Genomic DNA, 18,924 nt, shown 5'->3' on the forward strand with positions numbered 1-18,924 from the left:
TCCATCATCCATGATTAACTAAGATAGTATGAAACTTAAAGAAAATGCATATATTGTGCTAGGATGTGTGGCATGTCAGAAGATTCGAAGCAGAAAGGCTAGGGCTCCCAGTTGGTAGGCAGCCCATTAAGCACCATTTTACAGTGACTTCAGCATCTTAATGATGGCGGGCTAACCTCCCACTTCATGGGGAGGCTGCCAGCTGAAAGGAAATGGCCACTCAAAGGCAGCCTAGGAATGAAGGTGGGGTGGGGGCGTGGGGAACATTTCAAAGGGTCAAAGAAGAGGGTGGCAGGATAGGGAAAGCAACATTCTCTGCCAATGAGGAGGCTGCTTGTGATAAAATTCCTGAGCGGGTCCCACTGCCGACAAGTGCAGGCTTGGGATCAACTTTTCACCCTGAAGTTGGGGGCTTCCACTGAACTGATTGCATTAAGCCCGATGACTCAATGAGAAAGTAGATCTGTAGTAGGGCATTGAGAGCACCAGGCAGAGCGTTGATGCTATTCCAAGATATATTTAGCTCACCATCATTGTCTGAGTACACACACACACACCAGATGAGTATTTGGGCAATTCACTTGACAGCATCAGGCACCCATGGAACTGTACCCAGGGACGATGGTGTGACATTTGTAATTGGCTGCCTTTCCTGAACATGCTCAGTTTCCCTTCCAAGGACCTCAATGCAAAATGGAACTGGATGTATAGGGTAGAATTTTACAGGAATGATTCTAAGATCTCCTCAGGGATCGCTGCTGGGAACTTTGCTGTTTGTAAAAGGGAAATGTAACTGGTTTGATCAGTAAGTTTCCGGATAACACAAAGGTTGGTGGATTTGCGGATAGCGATGAGGACCATCAGAGGATACAGCAGGATATAGATCAGTTGGAGACTTGGGCGGAGAGATGGCAGATGGAGTTTAATCTGGACAAATGTGAACGAATGCATTTTGGAAGATCTAATACAGCTGAGAAATATACAGTAAATGGCAGATACCTTAAGAGTATTGATAGGCAGAGGGATCTGGGTGTACAGGTCCACAGGTCACTGCATTAAGTTGATCTTTCTCTGCACCCTAGCTATGGCTGTAACACTACATTCTGCACTGTCTTCTTTCCTTCTCTATGAACGGCATGCTTTGTCTGTGTAGCACGCAAGAAACAATACTTTTCACTGTATGCTAATACATGTGACAATAATAAATCAAATCAAATCAAAATCGCTGAAAATGGCAACGCAGGTGGAGAAGGTAGTCAAAGGCATACAGCATGCTTGCCTTCATTAGTGGGAGCATTGAGTTTAAAAATTGGCAAGTCATGTTGCAGCTTTATAGAACCTTAGTGTGGCCACACTTGGAATATAGTGTTCAATTCTAGTTTCCACACCACCAGGAGAATGTGGAAACTTTGGAGAGGGTACAGAAAAGATTTGCCAGGATGTTACCTCGTATGGAGAGCATTAGCTATGAGGAGAGTTTGGAGAAACTTGGTTTGTTCTCACTGGAATGACGGAGGTTGAGGGACGACCTGATAGAGGTCTACAAAATTATGAGGAGCATGGACAGAGTGGATAGTCAGAAGCTTTTTCCCAGGTAGAAGAGTCAATTATCAGGGGCCATAAGTTTAAGGTGCGAGGGGCAAGGTTTAAAGGAGATGTAAGAGGCAAGTTTTTTACAAAGGGGGTGGTAGGTGCCTGGAACTCGCTGCCGAGAGAGGTAGTGGAAGCAGATACGATAGTGACTTGTAAATTCTGGACAAATACATGAATAGGATGGAAATGGAGGGATACGATCCCCAGAAGGGTAGGGGGCTTTAGTTCAGTCAGGCAGCATGGTCAGTGCAGGCTTGGAGTGCCGAAGGGCCTGTTCCTGTGCTGTACTTTTCTTTGTTCTTTGTTCTAAGTGTCCAGTTCGCGTGAAAATGGAAGAGTTCCATTTTTTTGGGTGGGTTTCAACACGCAATCTTACAGATTAAAAATATGGCCTAGACTATTTCAGCTAGTGGGCTGGGTTTAATTCGCCAGCCAGCATGCAGAGGGAGCTATTGTACAGACCTCTGTGTCTGCTTATGTGCAATAGCAACTGGAGAGAGAACTATTACATGTGTGCAGACCTCTCATTCTGCACATGCGCAATTTCAACAACAGGGGTCTGACAGAGAGAGCTGTCAGGCCACTGCTGTTGCAGGCAGCCTCACAAACTCTCCCCCTCACTCCCCCACACCTATTGTGAGGGCCCGTGGCTAATGGCAAGCCCCACACTGCATGGACATGGAGGCCCCGCCGCCACCCTCCCACTGCTCAGACTAATCGCACCAACCCTCCCACCCGATGCAATCGCCTGTAGAGTGGCAGAGGGCCCCCCCTCCCCACCCCCAATCCGATCGGAGCTGCCTCCCTCCCTCCCTCCCTCCCTCCCCATACTGAAAGGAGTTGCAGAGTCGTAGTGAGCCCCCTCCCTTCCGCATCCACCCGGTCCGATCACAGGCAGAGTGGCAGCGGGTCCCCCTCCTCGGTGATTGGGCCGCACCTTCAGGCCTCACCTGCACAGACCCTGCCCATCATAGGCCCTGTACTTTTGGCTCTGCCCGCATTGGTCCTGCTCCCTTAGCCCTCCCTGGCACTGCTGGGTGGGCAGTGCCAAGGTGCCCGGTGTGCATTGCCATGGTGTCGGGTTGGCAATGCCAAGGTGCCAGGATGGCACTGCCCCAGGAGCATCCCACCTTTCCCTCAGCCTCCCAGGCTCGCTAAACACACATAAATGAAGATTCTAATAAATTAACATAGTTTATTCAGCCTTTCACCCATTTCTGGCAAAAGGCTGAACTGTCCGGAAATCTGGCTCTCAGATCGCGAGAGCAGAGAAAGCGGGCGCGATCCTGATTTCTCAGCCCTCCTGATGGGCGGGGCAAGCCAGTAAAATCCCGGTCATAATGTCCAACTCATTTAAATAAAAGCAAATCACAGCAGATGCTGGAATCTGAAACCAAAAGAGAAAACGCTGGAAAATCTCAGCAGGTCTGGCAGCATCTGTAAGTCATGATGTGGAGATGCCGGCGTTGGACTGGAGTAAGCACAGTAAGAAGTCTCACAACACCAGGTTAAAGTCCAACAGGTTTATTTGGTAGCAAATACCGAAAGCTTATGATATTTGCTACCAAATAAACCTGTTGGACTTTAACCTGGTGTTGTGAGACTTCTTACTGAGCATCTGTAAGGACAGAAAAGACCTGACGTTTCGAGTCCAGATGACCCTTTATCAAAGCTCCGACTCATTTGATGGGTGAGCCACGCAGCATGCGCAGATGGAGGTAGAAGCAAGTCTGAGGTTGAAGCTGGCCAGTGCCATTACAGCATGCACTATCCCCAAACTGTATGTTCGCAGCAGGCATCCTTACGTCATATGGCAGGGCACTATATCAGACTCCATGAAGACAGGTCTCCCTGCCTGCTTGCTGGTAGGTATTCCAATGACTGAAGATATGGTTCACCAGCACCTTGGCAGACGCGGCCACTCAGCATATAAACTGCCTGCTGACCGCTCGAGTGTGAAATACAACATAATATGTTGGCTGCCTCGGAATAGTCTTCCGGGCTTATGATTGACAGTTTGTTTGAACCATATGGCTGCCAAGAACTGCCCAGGAATTAGAGCCTCCACATGCTCTAATCGTTTGCCAAAGGTCTGTCCAGCCTCTCTCCCTTTGTAATCCTCCCTGTCCAGTTAATTTAACATTCTCATTCCTCCACGCTCTTGTCCTCTCCTCACTCTTCCAGCCCTTCAAGATCACTGCATTCCTCCAATAATGGTCCCTTGTGAATCTATGATTTCCTTTGACCCTTCCTGCTTTAAGATGCTTCACTTTTATCTCCTTTGGCCTGGTGTCAATTGTTTGAGGATTACAATCCGGTGGCACGCTTTGGGACATTAATGGCAAGCTGTTGTCGCCGGATACAGCTATGTGCCCCTCTGCCCATACCCCCGGGTATGCAGCTACCAGAAGGTGGGCACACTCCATCGCTGGGGCTGCCAAATCTGCCTCTTCATTGGTCTTTCTCCAGCTGCAAAAAAAGGGTGAGGAGAAAATCGTTGCTGATACAACGTGTTCTTTCAAAATTAAAAAGCTATAAATCATTAAACGTATCCACGTGTTGAGGTCCCAATCTCTGCCGCTATTTTTTGTTTCTGTTTGGAACAAGCAGATGTGGGTCCCTCTTCATGATGAGGGAGAATATCTGGACAGAACCATCCATATCCCTGAAGTAGGCTTCAGTCAGCACCATGGACAGAACTTTGCACCACCCTTCCCCCTCCAGGCTGTGAGAGGCGGGGGGGGGGGGGGGGGGGGGGGGGGGGGTGGCGGCGTTGGTAAAATAGCACGGAAAGGTTTCCCTCTAGGATCCTGCCCACTCCAATCCGGACATGATTTCATGGTGGGGCTGCAAGGGTCTCAGACGGGAAGCCTCCCCATGCCTCTAGTATAGCCCTTAATTGCTGATTGCTTCCCAACCTCATTGGTATTAACCCAGCAGAGTGTGGGGATTCACCATGTGGGGAGCATGACAAGCTCACCCCAGCATGGTTTCCTGCAGCTCCCCTTTATTCAAAGTTGGGGCGGCACGGTAGCACACTGGTTAGCACCGCTGCCTCACAGCGCCAGGGACCGGGGTTCGATTCCCGGCTTGGGTCACTGTCTATGCGGAGTTTGCACATTCTCCCCGTGTCTGCGTGGGTTTCCTCCGGGTGCTCCGGCTTCCTCCCACAGTCTGAAAGATGTGCAGGTTAGGTGCATTGACCCGAACAGCGTCGGACTGTGGCGACTTGGGGAATTTCACAGTAACTTCACTGCAGTGTTAATGTAAGCCTTACTTGTGACTAATAAATAAGCTTTAACTTTACTTTAAAAAAGCTCCCCAGTGGCTGATCAAGGGACCCAGCCATGGAATTGGCCTGACCCCTGAGAGCCACACCTCCCCGCCCTTGATGCCAAGCCCACATCCCACCCCTCTCCAGTGATCCCCACCCCTCAAACCTTCCAATATGAATATACAAATTAGGAGAAGGAGTAGGCCACTTGGCCCCTCGAGCCTGCTCCCCCATTCAACATGGCTGATCTGAGTGTAACCTCAACCCCAGATTCCTGCCTACCTCCGATAACTTTTCACCCCCCCTTTGTTAATCAAGAATCTAACCAGCCTTGCCTTAAAAATATTCAAAGACTGCTTTCACTGCCTTCTGAGGAGAGAGTTCCAGAGATTCACAACCCTCAGAGAGAAATAAATTCTCCAAATTTCTGCCTTAAATGGGTGACCCCTATTTTTAAACAGTGACCCTTAGTTCTGGATTCTCTCACAAGAGGAAACATTTACTCTACATCCACCCTGTCAAGACCCTCAGGATCTTGAAGGTTTTGATCAAGTCGCCTCTTCATTCACCCCTGGCCTGCAATTCAGTGACAATCGAAGCACCAGACTCTGATTGGCTGGCAGCTCTCAGAGAGTGGGACTTCTGTCTCTGGGGTCCTTGATCCTGAGGGAAGGCCCGTAGCTGGCCTATCCATTGCCTGAGCAGCACATGACACGGCGAACCTACCCCGAAAGAGGTATCCTGGGGCTTTCATCGGGTCTCCTGCCAGTCTCCGAGAGCCCCCCAGCCCCATGAGATTCCACTCATCGGTTTTGAAACGATGTGAGTTGAGGCATAAATATTGGCACGGACACTGGGGAAAATTCACCCACTCTTTGAAATAGTGCCACAGGGAGCATGAGGAACATGAAGAAAAACGTTTTCACGCAGAGAGTGGTGGATGTCTGGAATTTGCTGGCCAAGTTGGTGGTGAAGGCAGAGACCCTAAAACTCTTTTACAAAGTACCTGGATCTGCACCTTAAGTGCTGTAAGCTACAGGGCTATGGGCTGGATGCAGGAAGGGTGTCTTTGGGCTGGCATGGTCAAGATGGGCCAAATGGTCTACTTTGTGCTGTATATCTTCTATGGTTCTCTGGCTCTATGGCATGTTTTTGTACACCTGGGAAGGAGGATTTGCTTTTAGTTTAATGGTTCTTCATAAAGAACGGTGCTTGCACTCACTCACCCACCGCTGTGTCGGTCTGGAGTTTGTGCTCAGGTTTCTACAGTGCAACTTGAATCTTTCTCACTACAAGATGGAGAATACTACCAACTGGACCGTGGTTCACACCAAGGAGGAAAGTGGATATAAAAATGCTTTGAAATTAGGGGTTAGGAGAATTAAAAGGGTACTTTGCAAACAGCGAATTGTGCATTGGGCTCATTCATTGTACAAGTCCACATGAGAACGCTGGACAGACATTTGCTAAAGAGTGAGCACATACATGCCAAGCTGAATAATTTCACAACACAGACAGTGCCTTCCTTCACTAACAAACCCCATTGCTAAAAAAGATGCTTGGTGGATTGTCCATGAATGACCTGAATCACATATTACTGCCTGTCCATATTTATGGCAGTGGTGTAAAGATAGATCATAGAATCCCTACAGTGCAGGAGAAGGCTATTCGGCCCATCAAGTCTGCATCGACAACAAGTCCACCCAGGCCCTAGCCCCACAACCCCACGTATTTATCCTGCTAATCCCCCTGACACAAGGGGCAATTTAGGGGCAGCCCAGTGGCATAGTGGTTAGCACTGCTGCCTCACAGCATCAGGGAGCCAGGTTTGATCCCCGGCTTGGGTCACTGTCTGTGTGGAGTTTACAGGTTCTTCCCGTGTCTGCGTGGGTTCCCTCCGGGTGCCCCGGTTTTCTCTCACAGTCCGAAAGATGTGCATTGGCCATGCTAAATTCTTCCTCAGTGTACCCGAACTGGCACCGGGGTGTGGCGACGATCACAGTAGCCTCATTGCAGTGTTAATGTAAGCCTACTTGTGACATTAATAAATCAACAAAACATTTAGTATGGCCAATCAACCTAACCCGAACATCTTTGGGCTGTGAGAAGAAACCAGAGCACCTGGAGGAAACCCATGCAGACACGGGGAGAATGTGTAAACTCCACACAGACAGTCACCCAAGCCGGGAATCAAACAAAGTCCCTGGAGCTGTGAGGCAGCAGTGCCAACCACTGTGCCACCGTGCTGCCCGCAAATGGTAATATCATTTTGCTCGAAAACTCGAGGCCCAGCTTAATATTCTGGGAACTCCAGTTTAAATTCCGCCGTGGCGAATGTGAAATTTTACATTCAATTAATAAAATCTGGAATCTGATCTTGACAACTGTCATTGATTGCTATAAAAGCCCATACGTTTCCTAATGCTGATTTCGGGAAGGAAATCTACAATCCTTACCTGGTCTAGCCTATTTGTGTCTCTGAATCCGCAGCAACTTTTACACATTATATCAAGCTGATCTTTCTCTACACCCTTTCTGTGACTGCAGCTCTCTATTCTGCACCCTCTCCTTTCCTTCTCCCCGATAATTTCACAGCAACTTCATTGCAGTGTTAATGTAAACCTTACTTGTGACTAGTAAATAAACTTTAAATTTCATGTGCTCTATGAACAATGTGTTTTGTCTGTATAATGCACAAGAAGCAACACTTTTCACTCTATCCCAATACATGTGACAATAATAAATCAAATTGTATCTTAACTGCCCTCCAAAATGGCCAAGTTAAGCCTCTCAGTTCAAGGGCAATTAGGGACGGGCAACAAATTCTGGCCTGCTTTGTCCCGGATGGTGTTGAACTTCTTGAGTGTTGTTGGAGCTGCACTCATCCAGGCAAGTGGGGAGTATTCCATCACACTCCTGACTTGTGCCTTGTAGATAGTGGGCAGGCTTTGGTTGCTGTAATATGCCTTTAATGGGTAGGAGCATGACATCATACGATAGTAATTTTAGTCTCACTTTTTCCTTTAAGCAGAGCACACATGGACAGCTCTGTTGCTGGTGTCTTCAGGCTTCGTACCTCTGCATAAATGTGCCCATGTGCCCAGCCTCAATAAATGAACCCACAATGTGTTTACTCAACCCTCTATGATCAATCAGTGCTTTTATATCATTATAACACAAGCACATTTGGTGAGTCAAGAGATGAGGTACTTGCCACAGAATTCCCAATTCCTGATCTGCTCTTCCCCTTACAGTATTTATATTTTGATTTGATTTGATTTATTGTTGCCACATGTATTAGTATACAGTGAAAAGTAAAGTTTCTTACGTACTATACAGACAAAGCATTCCATCCATACTGAAGGAAAGGAGAGAATGCAGAATGTAGTGTTACAGTCATAGCTAGGGTGTAGAGAAAGATCAACTTAATGTGAGGTAGGTAATTAAAGCATTATTTGAGAGTTTAAAAGAGTTAAAATAAAGTTTTAGAAGCATAGAACGAGAATAAAAGATAGAATTAGAAGGTACGCTGGGCACAGCTTGCAAGAAGTCCCCACACTCCGGTGCCATCTTGGCTCTTATGTGGCTAGTCCAGTTCAACTTTTGATCAATGGTAACTCCAAGGTTGTTGAGGATGGGGTGGGTGGATGGGGTGGGGGGGCGGGGTGCGGTGGTATTCAGTGATGGTAATGCCAATGAATATCAATAAGGAGATGGTTGAATTCTCTCTTGTTGGAGATGTCCATTGCACTTGCATGGCACAAATGTTACTTACCTCTTCGCAACCAACGCCTGAAAGTTGTCTAGGTCTTTCTGCGCATGAAAGGGAATGCTTCCAACGAGGAATTTAGGGGAAGTTCTCTGCTCAGAGTGGTTTGAAATGAGGAACCTGATGCCACAAGGAATAAGTGAGACAAATAGCATAGCTGCATATAAGTAGAAACTAGATAAACACAAGGGAGAACGGAATATAAAGATGTTGATCAAATGAGATGAAGTAACATGGGACGAAATCATAAAAAATGCCATAGACTAGTTAGGTCGCATGGCCTGTTTGTGTTAGCTGTATGTGCTGCATGATACAACGCAAATTGAATTCAGTATTTCTGAAAGCAAGGGATTGATTTATGTTCTGTGTGAGCACTCTGTACAGAATTCTGATTTACAACGAGCAAGGCTGATCTCGGAGGACATGTTGGGGCTTCCACAATGTGTTCTTGTGTATGAGCTGAGAGAGTGTGAAATAGGTAAATTCCAGCTTAAGTTTCCGTGTGTAGCCTCTCAGATGCTGAGCATATCATCATAATGACGACAGATTGCTGTATGGGTAAAACACCGATTGATTTTTCTGTTTGGCTTTCATGTTCAAGGCTGTACAATGTGCTGTTGTATTTCATTAACATTTTGCACTCATTATTCTGACAGAAGATAGAACTTGGACCATAATTCAGCACAACAACACGAAGGGAACCATATTACATAGTTCTCCCCGTCACAAGGAGCCTTACGTCGCGTCCTTCAACTACAGCGCCAATATGGAACAGCTGCAACCCATGATTAACAGCGCTGAGCACTGTGAGCAGGAGATTGTCTACCGCTGCAAGAACTCACGCCTTCTGAATACACCTGGTAAGTGCAGTCACTGATGCCTTTAATTGTACCAAGTCAACGGGGAACGGGTTCCGAACATACAGTGCATTTCTCCTTCCCCTGCTGGTGTGGTACCGAGATTGCTGCAAAATTGGTCTTTGACTTTCAATGTTAACATGGCAAACTGTGTAACTCCAATGGAGCATAATTCATTCCTTCATCCTTCAAAGGAAGTGTAACATTAGTGTACCTTTAAGAAAGGTCCTTTAAAAGAAAACATGATTTCTGCAGCTTTCACAGCTTCAGTGATGTCACTGTTGCTGGCTTGACTGGAAATGTCCTTTTAATGCGACTTAAGTGGCTTAAATGGGGTTATTTGTGTTTACTCTGGGATTAGTTTTACGGTCCAGCATTGTTAGGAGGACGGGCCATGTGTTTTTGGACAGTTTTGTTTTCATTTTCAGTTTGGATCTGCAGGTTTGAGTTGTTAGTTTTAGAAGGGACAGCAAGCTAAAAATATGTGCTTTCCCTCTCTCCCTGTTGTTTTGAAAATTCCGTTGGCTAGCTGAAAACAGGACCTTGTTTTCATAAAGGGTGAAAACCTGCTGTTACTGGGGGTTGGACCAGAGTCCCTCTGGTGTTCTGGGAAGCTGAGTTGTCTTCAAACTGTTCTGAGTCTCACGAGCATTTGACTGCAGAAATCAACTATTGGCCTCGATCCCAATATCACGTGAGCATTAGACTGTGCTGTGTCAAACATGTGAAAAGGGTCTTGTGTCCATGGGATTGGTTAGATTGGAACACTCTAGAGATCTGTGTTAAAGGTTATACATTATCATGATTGTTTGCTTCTTGTTTGTAATTGATAAAAGTTCTTGCTAATTTTCTTGCTATGTTCCCAGGAGCAGGCTGAGGGTAAGAGAGTGGGTCTTCTGACTGTAATTAATTATTTATTTTTTCAGTTAATTTTGGGTTTAAAATCGGAGGTTTTTTTCAAAACCGGAAGTCAGGCCAGGAGTGGCCAGGGGAAGTTTTTGGAGGGTTTAAAAGTGCACCAAAGTATACAGCGGGCAGCATAGTAGCGGGCAGCAGAGTGAGTGGGAAGTTGAGTGAGCTGTCAGGGCTTTGGCTCACAGGGCTTGGACGAGCAGGGGTGAGTTTTTGTTTCCTTACACTCTTATTAACTTTTCACTGTCTTACTTGACATAAAGTGTCCAGTATGAGTGTGAAACCAATGTGTTGTTCCCAGTGTAGGATGTGGGAGGTCCTGGAGGCATCTGGCCTCCCGGACATCCACATCTGTGAGGGGTGTGTCGAGCTGCGGTTCCTGAGAGACCGTGTTAGGGAGCTGGAACTACAGCTCGAGGATCTTAGGCTGATGAGGGAGAATGAGGAGGTGATAGACAAGAGCTATCATCAGGTGGTCACACCAGGGCCACGGGAAGAGGCCAAGTGGGTGACGGCCAGGAAGGGTAAGGCTAGGGTGGTTGAGAGCACCCCGGTGGATTTGCCCCTGCACAACAAGTACTCCTGCTTGAGTACTGCTGGGGGGGACAGCCCGCCTGGGGGAAGCAGCAGTGGCCGTGTCTCCGCAGTGGAGTCCAGCCCTGTAACTCAGAGGGCTAAGGAAAAGAGGAGGAAGGCGGTATTAATCGGGGACTCGATGGTGAAGGGGACAGACAGGCGTTTCTGCGGAGGTAGGCGGGATTCTCGCATGGTGGTCTGCCTCCCTGGGGCCGGGATCCAGGATGTCGCTAGTCGCGTCCCGGAAATCCTGAGGTGGGAGGGAGAGGAGCCTGAGGTAGCGGTACATATTGGTACCGCTGATGTGGGTAGGAAGGGAGAAGGGGTCATGAAAAGGGAGTACAGGGAATTAGGGAGACAGCTGAGAAAGAGGAAAGCAAAGGTAGTAATCTCAGGATTTCTGCCTGTGCCACGGGAAGGTGAGGGCAGGAATGGAGTGAGGTGGAGGATGAATGTGTGGCTGAGGGACTGGTGCAGGGGGCAGGGATTCAGGTTCCTGGACCATTGGGACCTCTTTAGGGGCAGGGGTGATCTGTATACAAAAAACGGGTGGAACTTGAATCACACGGGGACCAATATCCTGGCCGGTAGGTTGGCTAAGGCTACTGGGGAGAATTTAAACTAGATAGGTTGGGGGGAGGGGAGCTAGAAGAGTTGACTAGGATCAAGGAACTAATTGATGGGGGGGAGGATGCAGGGGTAAGGGGAATTACAAAATTAATGGTAGAGGAGAGGGTGCAAGTGAATGAAGGCGGTAATTTAGATAAGGGAGTAGAGGGAGAGGGTGTTCGCGACTCATCAAAGCGGGTTCAGATAAAAGCTGGAATAAGGACACTTTGCCTGAATGCACGAAGCATTCGGAACAAGGTGAATGAGTTGATGGTGCAAATCAGCACAAGTGGGTACGATCTAGTGGCCATTACAGAAACGTGGCTGAAAGGTGACCAGGACTGGGAGATGAATATCCAGGGGTATCAGGCGTTTAGGAAGAATAGACAGGAAGGAAAAGGTGGTGGGGTTGCGCTATTAATAAGAGATAATATCAGGGTAGTACTGAGGGATGACATAGGCTCTGAGGAACAAAACGTGGAATCATTATGGGTAGAGATGAGGAATAGTAGAGGGAGAAAGACACTAGTAGGTGTGGTATATAGGCCCCCAAATAATAATGTTGAGGTAGGGAGGGCTATAAACAAGCAGATAAGGGATGCGTGTAAAAACGGAACGGCAATAATCATGGGGGACTTCAACATGCACATTGACTGGCAGACTCAAGTCGGTAAGGGTGGAATGGAGGAAGAGTTCTTAGAATGCTGTCGGGATAGTTTCCTTGAACAGCATGTTACGGAACCGACGAGGGAACGAGCTATTTTGGATCTGGTATTGTGTAACGAGGTAGGTAGAATTAAGGATCTTATTGTGAAGGACCCTCTTGGGTCTAGTGACCACAATATGGTCGAATTTCTGATTCAGATGGAAGAGGAGAAAGTTTGGTCTCAAACCAGTGTCCTCTGTTTGAACAGAGGGAAATATGATAGGATGAGGGATGAATTGGCTAAGGTAGACTGGGAGAGCAGGCTGGCAGGTAGGATAGCTGAGGAACAGTGGAGGATTTTTAAGGAGATCCTTTTCAGTTCTCAGCAAAAATATATTCCAGCAAAAAACAAGGATTGTAAGAAAAGGGAGAACCAGCCGTGGATAACGAAGGAAATAAAGGAGAGTATTAAAATAAAAACAGCTGCGTACAGAGTGGCCAAAAATAGTGGAGAAACAAGTGATTGGGAAAAATTTAAGAAACAACAAAGAGAGACTAAGAAAGCGATAAAGAAAGGAAGGATAGACTATGAAGCTAGGCTAGCAATTAATATAAAAAATGATAGTAAAAGTTTTTATAAATATATAAAAAGGAATAGAGTGGCTAGAGTGAATGTTGGACCCTTGGAGGACGAGAGGGGGGAGATAATAGTGGGAAATGAGGATATGGCTGAGTCTTTAAATAAGTTTTTTGTGTCGGTCTTCACGGTGGAGGACACAAATAGTTTGCCAAATATTAACGATAGAGGGTTGGCAGCAGGAGAAATACTTAATACAATTAATGTTACCAGAGAGGCAGTGCTGGGTAGACTAATGGGACTGAAGGTGGACAAGTCCCCGGGTCCGGATGGAATGCATCCCAGGGTATTGAAAGAAATGTCAGAGGTAATAGTGGATGCGTTAGTGATTATTTATCAAAACTCGTTGCATTCTGGGGTAGTGCCGGTTGATTGGAAAACGGCTAATGTTACGCCGCTGTTTAAAAAAGGAAGGAGACAAAAGGCGGGTAACTATAGGCCGCTCAGCTTAACGTCTGTAGTAGGGAAAATGCTGGAATCCATTATTAAAGAGGAGATAGCAGGGCATCTGGATAGAAATGGTTTGATCAATCAGACGCAGCATGGATTCATGAGGGGAAAGTCGTGCTTGACGAACATGTTGGATTTTTATGAAGATGTGACGAGGGCGGTTGATGGAGGAGAACCGGTGGATGCGGTGTTTTTGGATTTCCAAAAGGCGTTTGATAAGGTGCCCCATAAAAGGCTGCTGAAGAAGATTAGGGCACACGGAGTTGGGGGTAGTGTGTTAAAGTGGATTGGGGACTGGCTATCCGACAGGAAGCAAAGAGTCGGAATAAATGGGTGTTTTTCCGGTTGGAGGAAGGTAACTAGTGGCGTGCCGCAGGGATCGGTACTCGGGCCGCAATTGTTTACCATTTATATAGATGATCTGGAGGAGGGGACGGAGTGTAGGGTAACGAAGTTTGCAGACGACACAAAGATAAGTGGAAAAGTGAATCGTGTGGAGGACGGAGAAGATCTGCAGAGAGATTTGGACAGGCTGAGTGAGTGGGCGAGGATATGGCAAATGGAGTATAACGTTGAGAAATGCGAGGTTATACACTTTGGAGGAAATAATAACAAATGGGATTACTATCTCAATGGAAACAAATTAAAACATGCTACCGTGCAAAGGGACCTGGGGGTCCTTGTGCATGAGACGCAAAAGCCCAGTCTGCAGGTACAACAGGTGATCAAGAAGGCAAATGGGATGTTGGCCTATATTGCGAGGGGGATAGAATATAAAAGCAGGGATATCTTGATGCACCTGTACAGGGCATTGGTGAGGCCGCAGCTGGAATACTGTGTGCAGTATTGGTCCCCTTATATGAGGAAGGATATATTGGTATTGGAGGGAGTGCAGAGAAGGTTCACCAGGTTGATACCGGAGATGAGGGGTTTGGATTATGAGGAGAGGCTGAGGAGATTGGGTTTGTACTCGTTGGAGTTTATAAGGATGAGGGGGGATCTTATGGAGACTTATAAGATAATGCGGGGGCTGGATAGGGTGGAGGCGGAGAGATTCTTTCCACTTAGTAAGGAAGTTAAAACTAGAGGACACAGCCTCAAAATAAAGGGGGGTCGGTTTAAGACAGAGTTGAGGAGGAACTTCTTCTCCCAGAGGGTGGTGAATCTCTGGAATTCTCTGCCCACTGAGGTAGTGGAGGCTACCTCGCTGAATATGTTTAAAGCGCGGATGGATGGATTCCTGAGCGGTAAGGGAATTAAGGGTTATGGGGATCAGGCGGGTAAGTGGTACTGATCCACGTCAGATCAGCCATGATCTTATTGAATGGCGGGGCAGGCTCGAGGGGCTAGATGGCCTACTCCTGCTCCTATTTCTTATGTTCTTATGTTCTTATGAAACAAACATTGCTTGATAAAAGCTCCCTCGTGGGTCATTTGAATCATACCTGAAGTGGAATGTCTCATGCTTATCCGAGCCAAATTCAAAATGCAAAACGTATGATTCAGGCGGGCTTTGGAGTTTCTGACCTGAACCATAACAGAAGACACATACAAAACTCACATTGTTAAGAGGAAAGGCTAAGAAAGGAAGCACTGACATTTATATAGCATCTTTCATGGCTTCGCACCTTAAGTTAAATATGTAGTTTGAGTTGTCGCCACTGTTGTAGGGAAACATAACAGATAAATTCCGACAGCAAAGTTCCATAAATGGCCTGAGATAAATGACAAGGTAAAGGCTTTGATAGTGTTGATTGAGGGTTAAACCTTGGACAGGAGCACTGTTTTTCTTGATTAGTGCCGTGGATCCTTCATATCCATGGAGCCTTAGTTTGACATTTCATCTGAAAGCCGGTGCTTCCGACAGTGCAGCACTCCCACAGTACGGCACGGGAAGGGTGAATCAGTTTGGATTTTGTACTCAGGATTGAGTAGGGCCTGAACCCACCACTTTCATACTCCGAGGTGAGAGTGCAACCGACCTAGCCACAGGTAAAGAGGCCGATATTGTTTGCAGGGTGGATAAGGACATTTTAGAGAGACGTGACAGAAACTTTTAAAATAAGAAAATTAAAGTGGATTGACAACATTTATCAGAATCGCTTGACCATTCTCAGAATGGATTTCAAAAACAAGGGAAGACAGAGAGAAATTCATCGTTGGTCAGAATTTCAGGCACTGTTATTTCACACCATAGAATATTCACACTTGGAGTAAGTTACTGGGGAGAGAGGTGAAGCCATCGCTAGACTAAGGCCTCCCCAACTTCACCTCCACCTCGTTGTCCATAAACCTTTCTTGCAAGCCTCAAGATTGCAGCCGCAGTAGAAAGTGGTCATCAATTGGGACAAGAAGGGTCGGGTCACCCTAGGCCTCACCTGGCCCCCGGGCAGCATGGTGGCACAGCAGTTAGCACTGCTGCCTCACAGTGCCAGAGACTTGGGTTTGATTCCCGGCTTGGGTCACTGACGGGGTGGAGTCTGCACGTTCTCCCTGCGTCTGTATGGATTTCCTCCGGGTGCTCCGGTTTCCTCCCACAGTCCCAAAGATGTGTGGGTTAGGTTGATTGGCCATGCTAAATTGACCCTAATGTAAGGAGATCAGCAGGGTAAATGTTTGGGGTTCCAGGAACAGGGCCTGGGTGGGATTGTGGTCAGTACAGACTCGATGGGCCTAATGGCCTCCTTCTGTACTGTAGGGATTCTGTGATTCTAAATGGCAAACAGATCAGGGAGGGCGGGAACATGAGTGACCATTTTCGGAACGGATTTCAACTACAAGGGAATATGGAGAGAATTTTGCAGTTGGTCAGAATTTCGGGCACTGCTATTTCACACCATGCGAATATTCACACTTGGAGTAAGTTACTGGGGAGGGATGTGAAGCCACGTACACAGTAGGACAGTGGTTAGCACTGCTGCCTCACAGCATCACGGACCCAGGTTCAATTCCAGCCTGCCTGTGTGGAATTTGCACGTTCTCCCCATGTCTGCGTGGGTTTCCTCCAGGTGCTCCGGTTCCCTTCCACAGTCCAAATATGTGCGGGTTAGGTTGATTGGCCATGCGAAATTGACCCTAATGTAAGGAGATCAGCAGGGTAAATGTTTGGGGTTCCAGGAACAGGGCCTGGGTGGGATTGTGGTCAGTACAGACTCGATGGGCCCAATGGCCTCCTTCTGTACTGTAGGGATTCTGTGATTCTAAATGGCAAACAGATTGGGGAGGGCGGGAACATGAGTGACCATTTTCAGAACGGATTTCAACTACAAGGGAATATGGCCATGCTAAATTGACCCTAGTATCAGGGGGATTAGCAGGACAAATAGAGGTAATGGGAATAGGGTCTGGGTGGTATTGTGGTCAGTACAGACTTGATAGGCCCAATGGCCTCCTTCTGTACTTCTTCTGTAGGGATTCTATGATTCTGAATGACAAAACAGATCAGGGAGGTCGGAGCATGAACAGTGACAGAAAGGGCCATCAAGGGCAGCACGGTGGCACAGTTGTGGTTAGCACTGCTGCCGCAGAGCGCCAGGGACCTGGGTTTGATTCCGGGCTTGGGTCACTGTCTGTGCGGAGTCTGCACGTTCTCCCCGTGTCTATGTGGGTTTCCTCCGGTTGCTCCGGTTTCCTCCCACAAAGACGTGCTGGTTATATGCATTGGCCATGCTAAGTTCTCCCTCAGTGTACCCGAACAGGTGCCGGAGTGTGGCGACTCGGAGATTTTCACAGTAACTTCATTGCAGTGTTAAAGTGAGCCTACTTGTGACACTAATAAATAAAGTAAATTAAATTAAAATTAAATTCACAACACCCCCTCACCTGTAAACCCACTGGCAGGGCTCCAATAAATTCTACCCTATGCGTAATTGTCAGAAGGAAATAAAGTTTCTCACTTGAGGCCCATTACCATTGAACCTGGGCACTAAGATCGGATACAGATTGATGGAATCGGGAGACAGAGAGCTGATTTCAGCTGCAAAACTTCTTCGGATCATTTCAACACTGAAAATTGACAGAATGAATCAGATAAGTTGCGGTCAACGTCAGCGTTCAGCCAACAGGGGGAAAATGTCTGAGTTAATTTTGACAGGTGGCTGATTCCACCTTTTTCTCCACATTGTGCCTAAAAACCTCCCCAAATTACTCACAGGTTTTGAGCAGGGTGATTTATGATGCAGCTCAACATGGACTGAAATCTTGTTCATTCCACAACTGCGTCAGGGACGAGGGTAGTAAGATTTGTGAAGAGCTCAGAAACGCTGGGATTCTTCTCTTGGTGACAGAGAACACTTGGGGAAGATTTGATACAAGTGCTCAAAATTATTTAGGATGTTGATCGAGTAAATATAGGGAAAATATTTTCACTGGGGGGCGGGTTAGTAAATCAGAGGGACACCAATTGAAGGTAATTAGCAAAGGAGCTCGAGGGAGATGAGGAGAAATGCTTTTTGCGCAGTGCGTTGCTCTGATCTGGAATGCGCTGCATGAAATCACTTGGGTTCTCCCCATGGTGGTTTCTCGGTGGTGGGAGATGGCGCGGCCTTAGCCGATGGTGGGATCTTCTGGATTTCCCATTGTTTCCACATCAAACTATCAGGAAATGCGGGATGGGGGTTGTCCCGGAACATCGTACCCAATGCAACTTGCTAAAGAAAATTAGATCACTGGGGTGACACGGTGGCACAGTGGTTAGCACTGCTGCCTCACGGCACCCGGGACCCGAGTTCGATTGCAACCTCGGGTGGCTGTCTGTGCGGAATTTGCACATTCTCCCCATGTCTGCGTGCGTTTCCTCCGGGTGCTCCGGTTTCCTCCCACACTCCAAAGATGTGCAGGTTAGGTGCATTGGCCATGCTAAGTTGTGCCTTAGTGTCCCAAAATGTGCAGGTTGTGGGGGGGGGGGGGGGGGGGGGGGGGGGGGAGAAGGGGATTATTGGGGTAAATATTAGGGATTATGGGGATAGGGCCTGGGTGGGATTGTTGTTCGAGAGTCGGTGCAGGCTCGATGGGCTGAATGGCCTCCTTCTGCACTGCAGGGATTCTGTTCTATGAACTGAATAGGAAAACGGCAGTGGAGAAAGAACAGGAGTGTGAGGCTAATTGAATAGTCCTTTCAAAACACTCTCAGTCACGATGCTCAAGTGCGAAGCTCGGACAGGTTTGGATCACACTAGAAGCTCCATTCACCTTTATTTAATTCTGCTTGTTCAGCCAATGTTGTGCAATGTACGGGGAATGAAACCAATGGTAATATAGATAAATTGGTGGAGCATTGAGCCTATGTTCAAACTGCTCATTAACTGCTATATACATATAGCAACCATATATAAATGCCAGATTGAATCAATATAACGCCTACTTCTGAAATATATCAACCCACACACGGATTCTATATTTAGTAATGCTGCATTAACTTAAATGAAAACTAAGACAAGGCCATTTGTGACCCATTATCCCTTTGCCTGCAGTCCCATTAGACTGTATTCCATTGAGTTTCCATTTTATAGCTGTTGGATGTTGACCAATCATTTCACTACTTTCCACGCAATTCCACAACCTGTTCTTGTTAATGAGTTGTTGGTTACAGAGCACGTCAGT

The 18,924-nt window shown here is 47.1% G+C and overlaps 1 protein-coding gene across 1 annotated transcript in view; it reads left to right on the forward strand.

Moving 5' to 3' along the window:
• Positions 1 to 18,924, forward strand: part of LOC144504122 (contactin-associated protein-like 5) — an 824,359-nt gene that overhangs the window by 471,224 nt on the left and 334,211 nt on the right. Inside the window, exon 17 of the mRNA XM_078229298.1 lies at positions 9,293 to 9,496. Coding sequence (XP_078085424.1) covers positions 9,293 to 9,496 — 204 coding nt within the window. The remainder of the gene's footprint in view (positions 1 to 9,292; positions 9,497 to 18,924) is intronic.

This window comes from Mustelus asterias, chromosome 14 (genome assembly GCF_964213995.1).
Source record: "Mustelus asterias chromosome 14, sMusAst1.hap1.1, whole genome shotgun sequence".
NCBI classification, from domain to species: domain Eukaryota; kingdom Metazoa; phylum Chordata; class Chondrichthyes; order Carcharhiniformes; family Triakidae; genus Mustelus; species Mustelus asterias.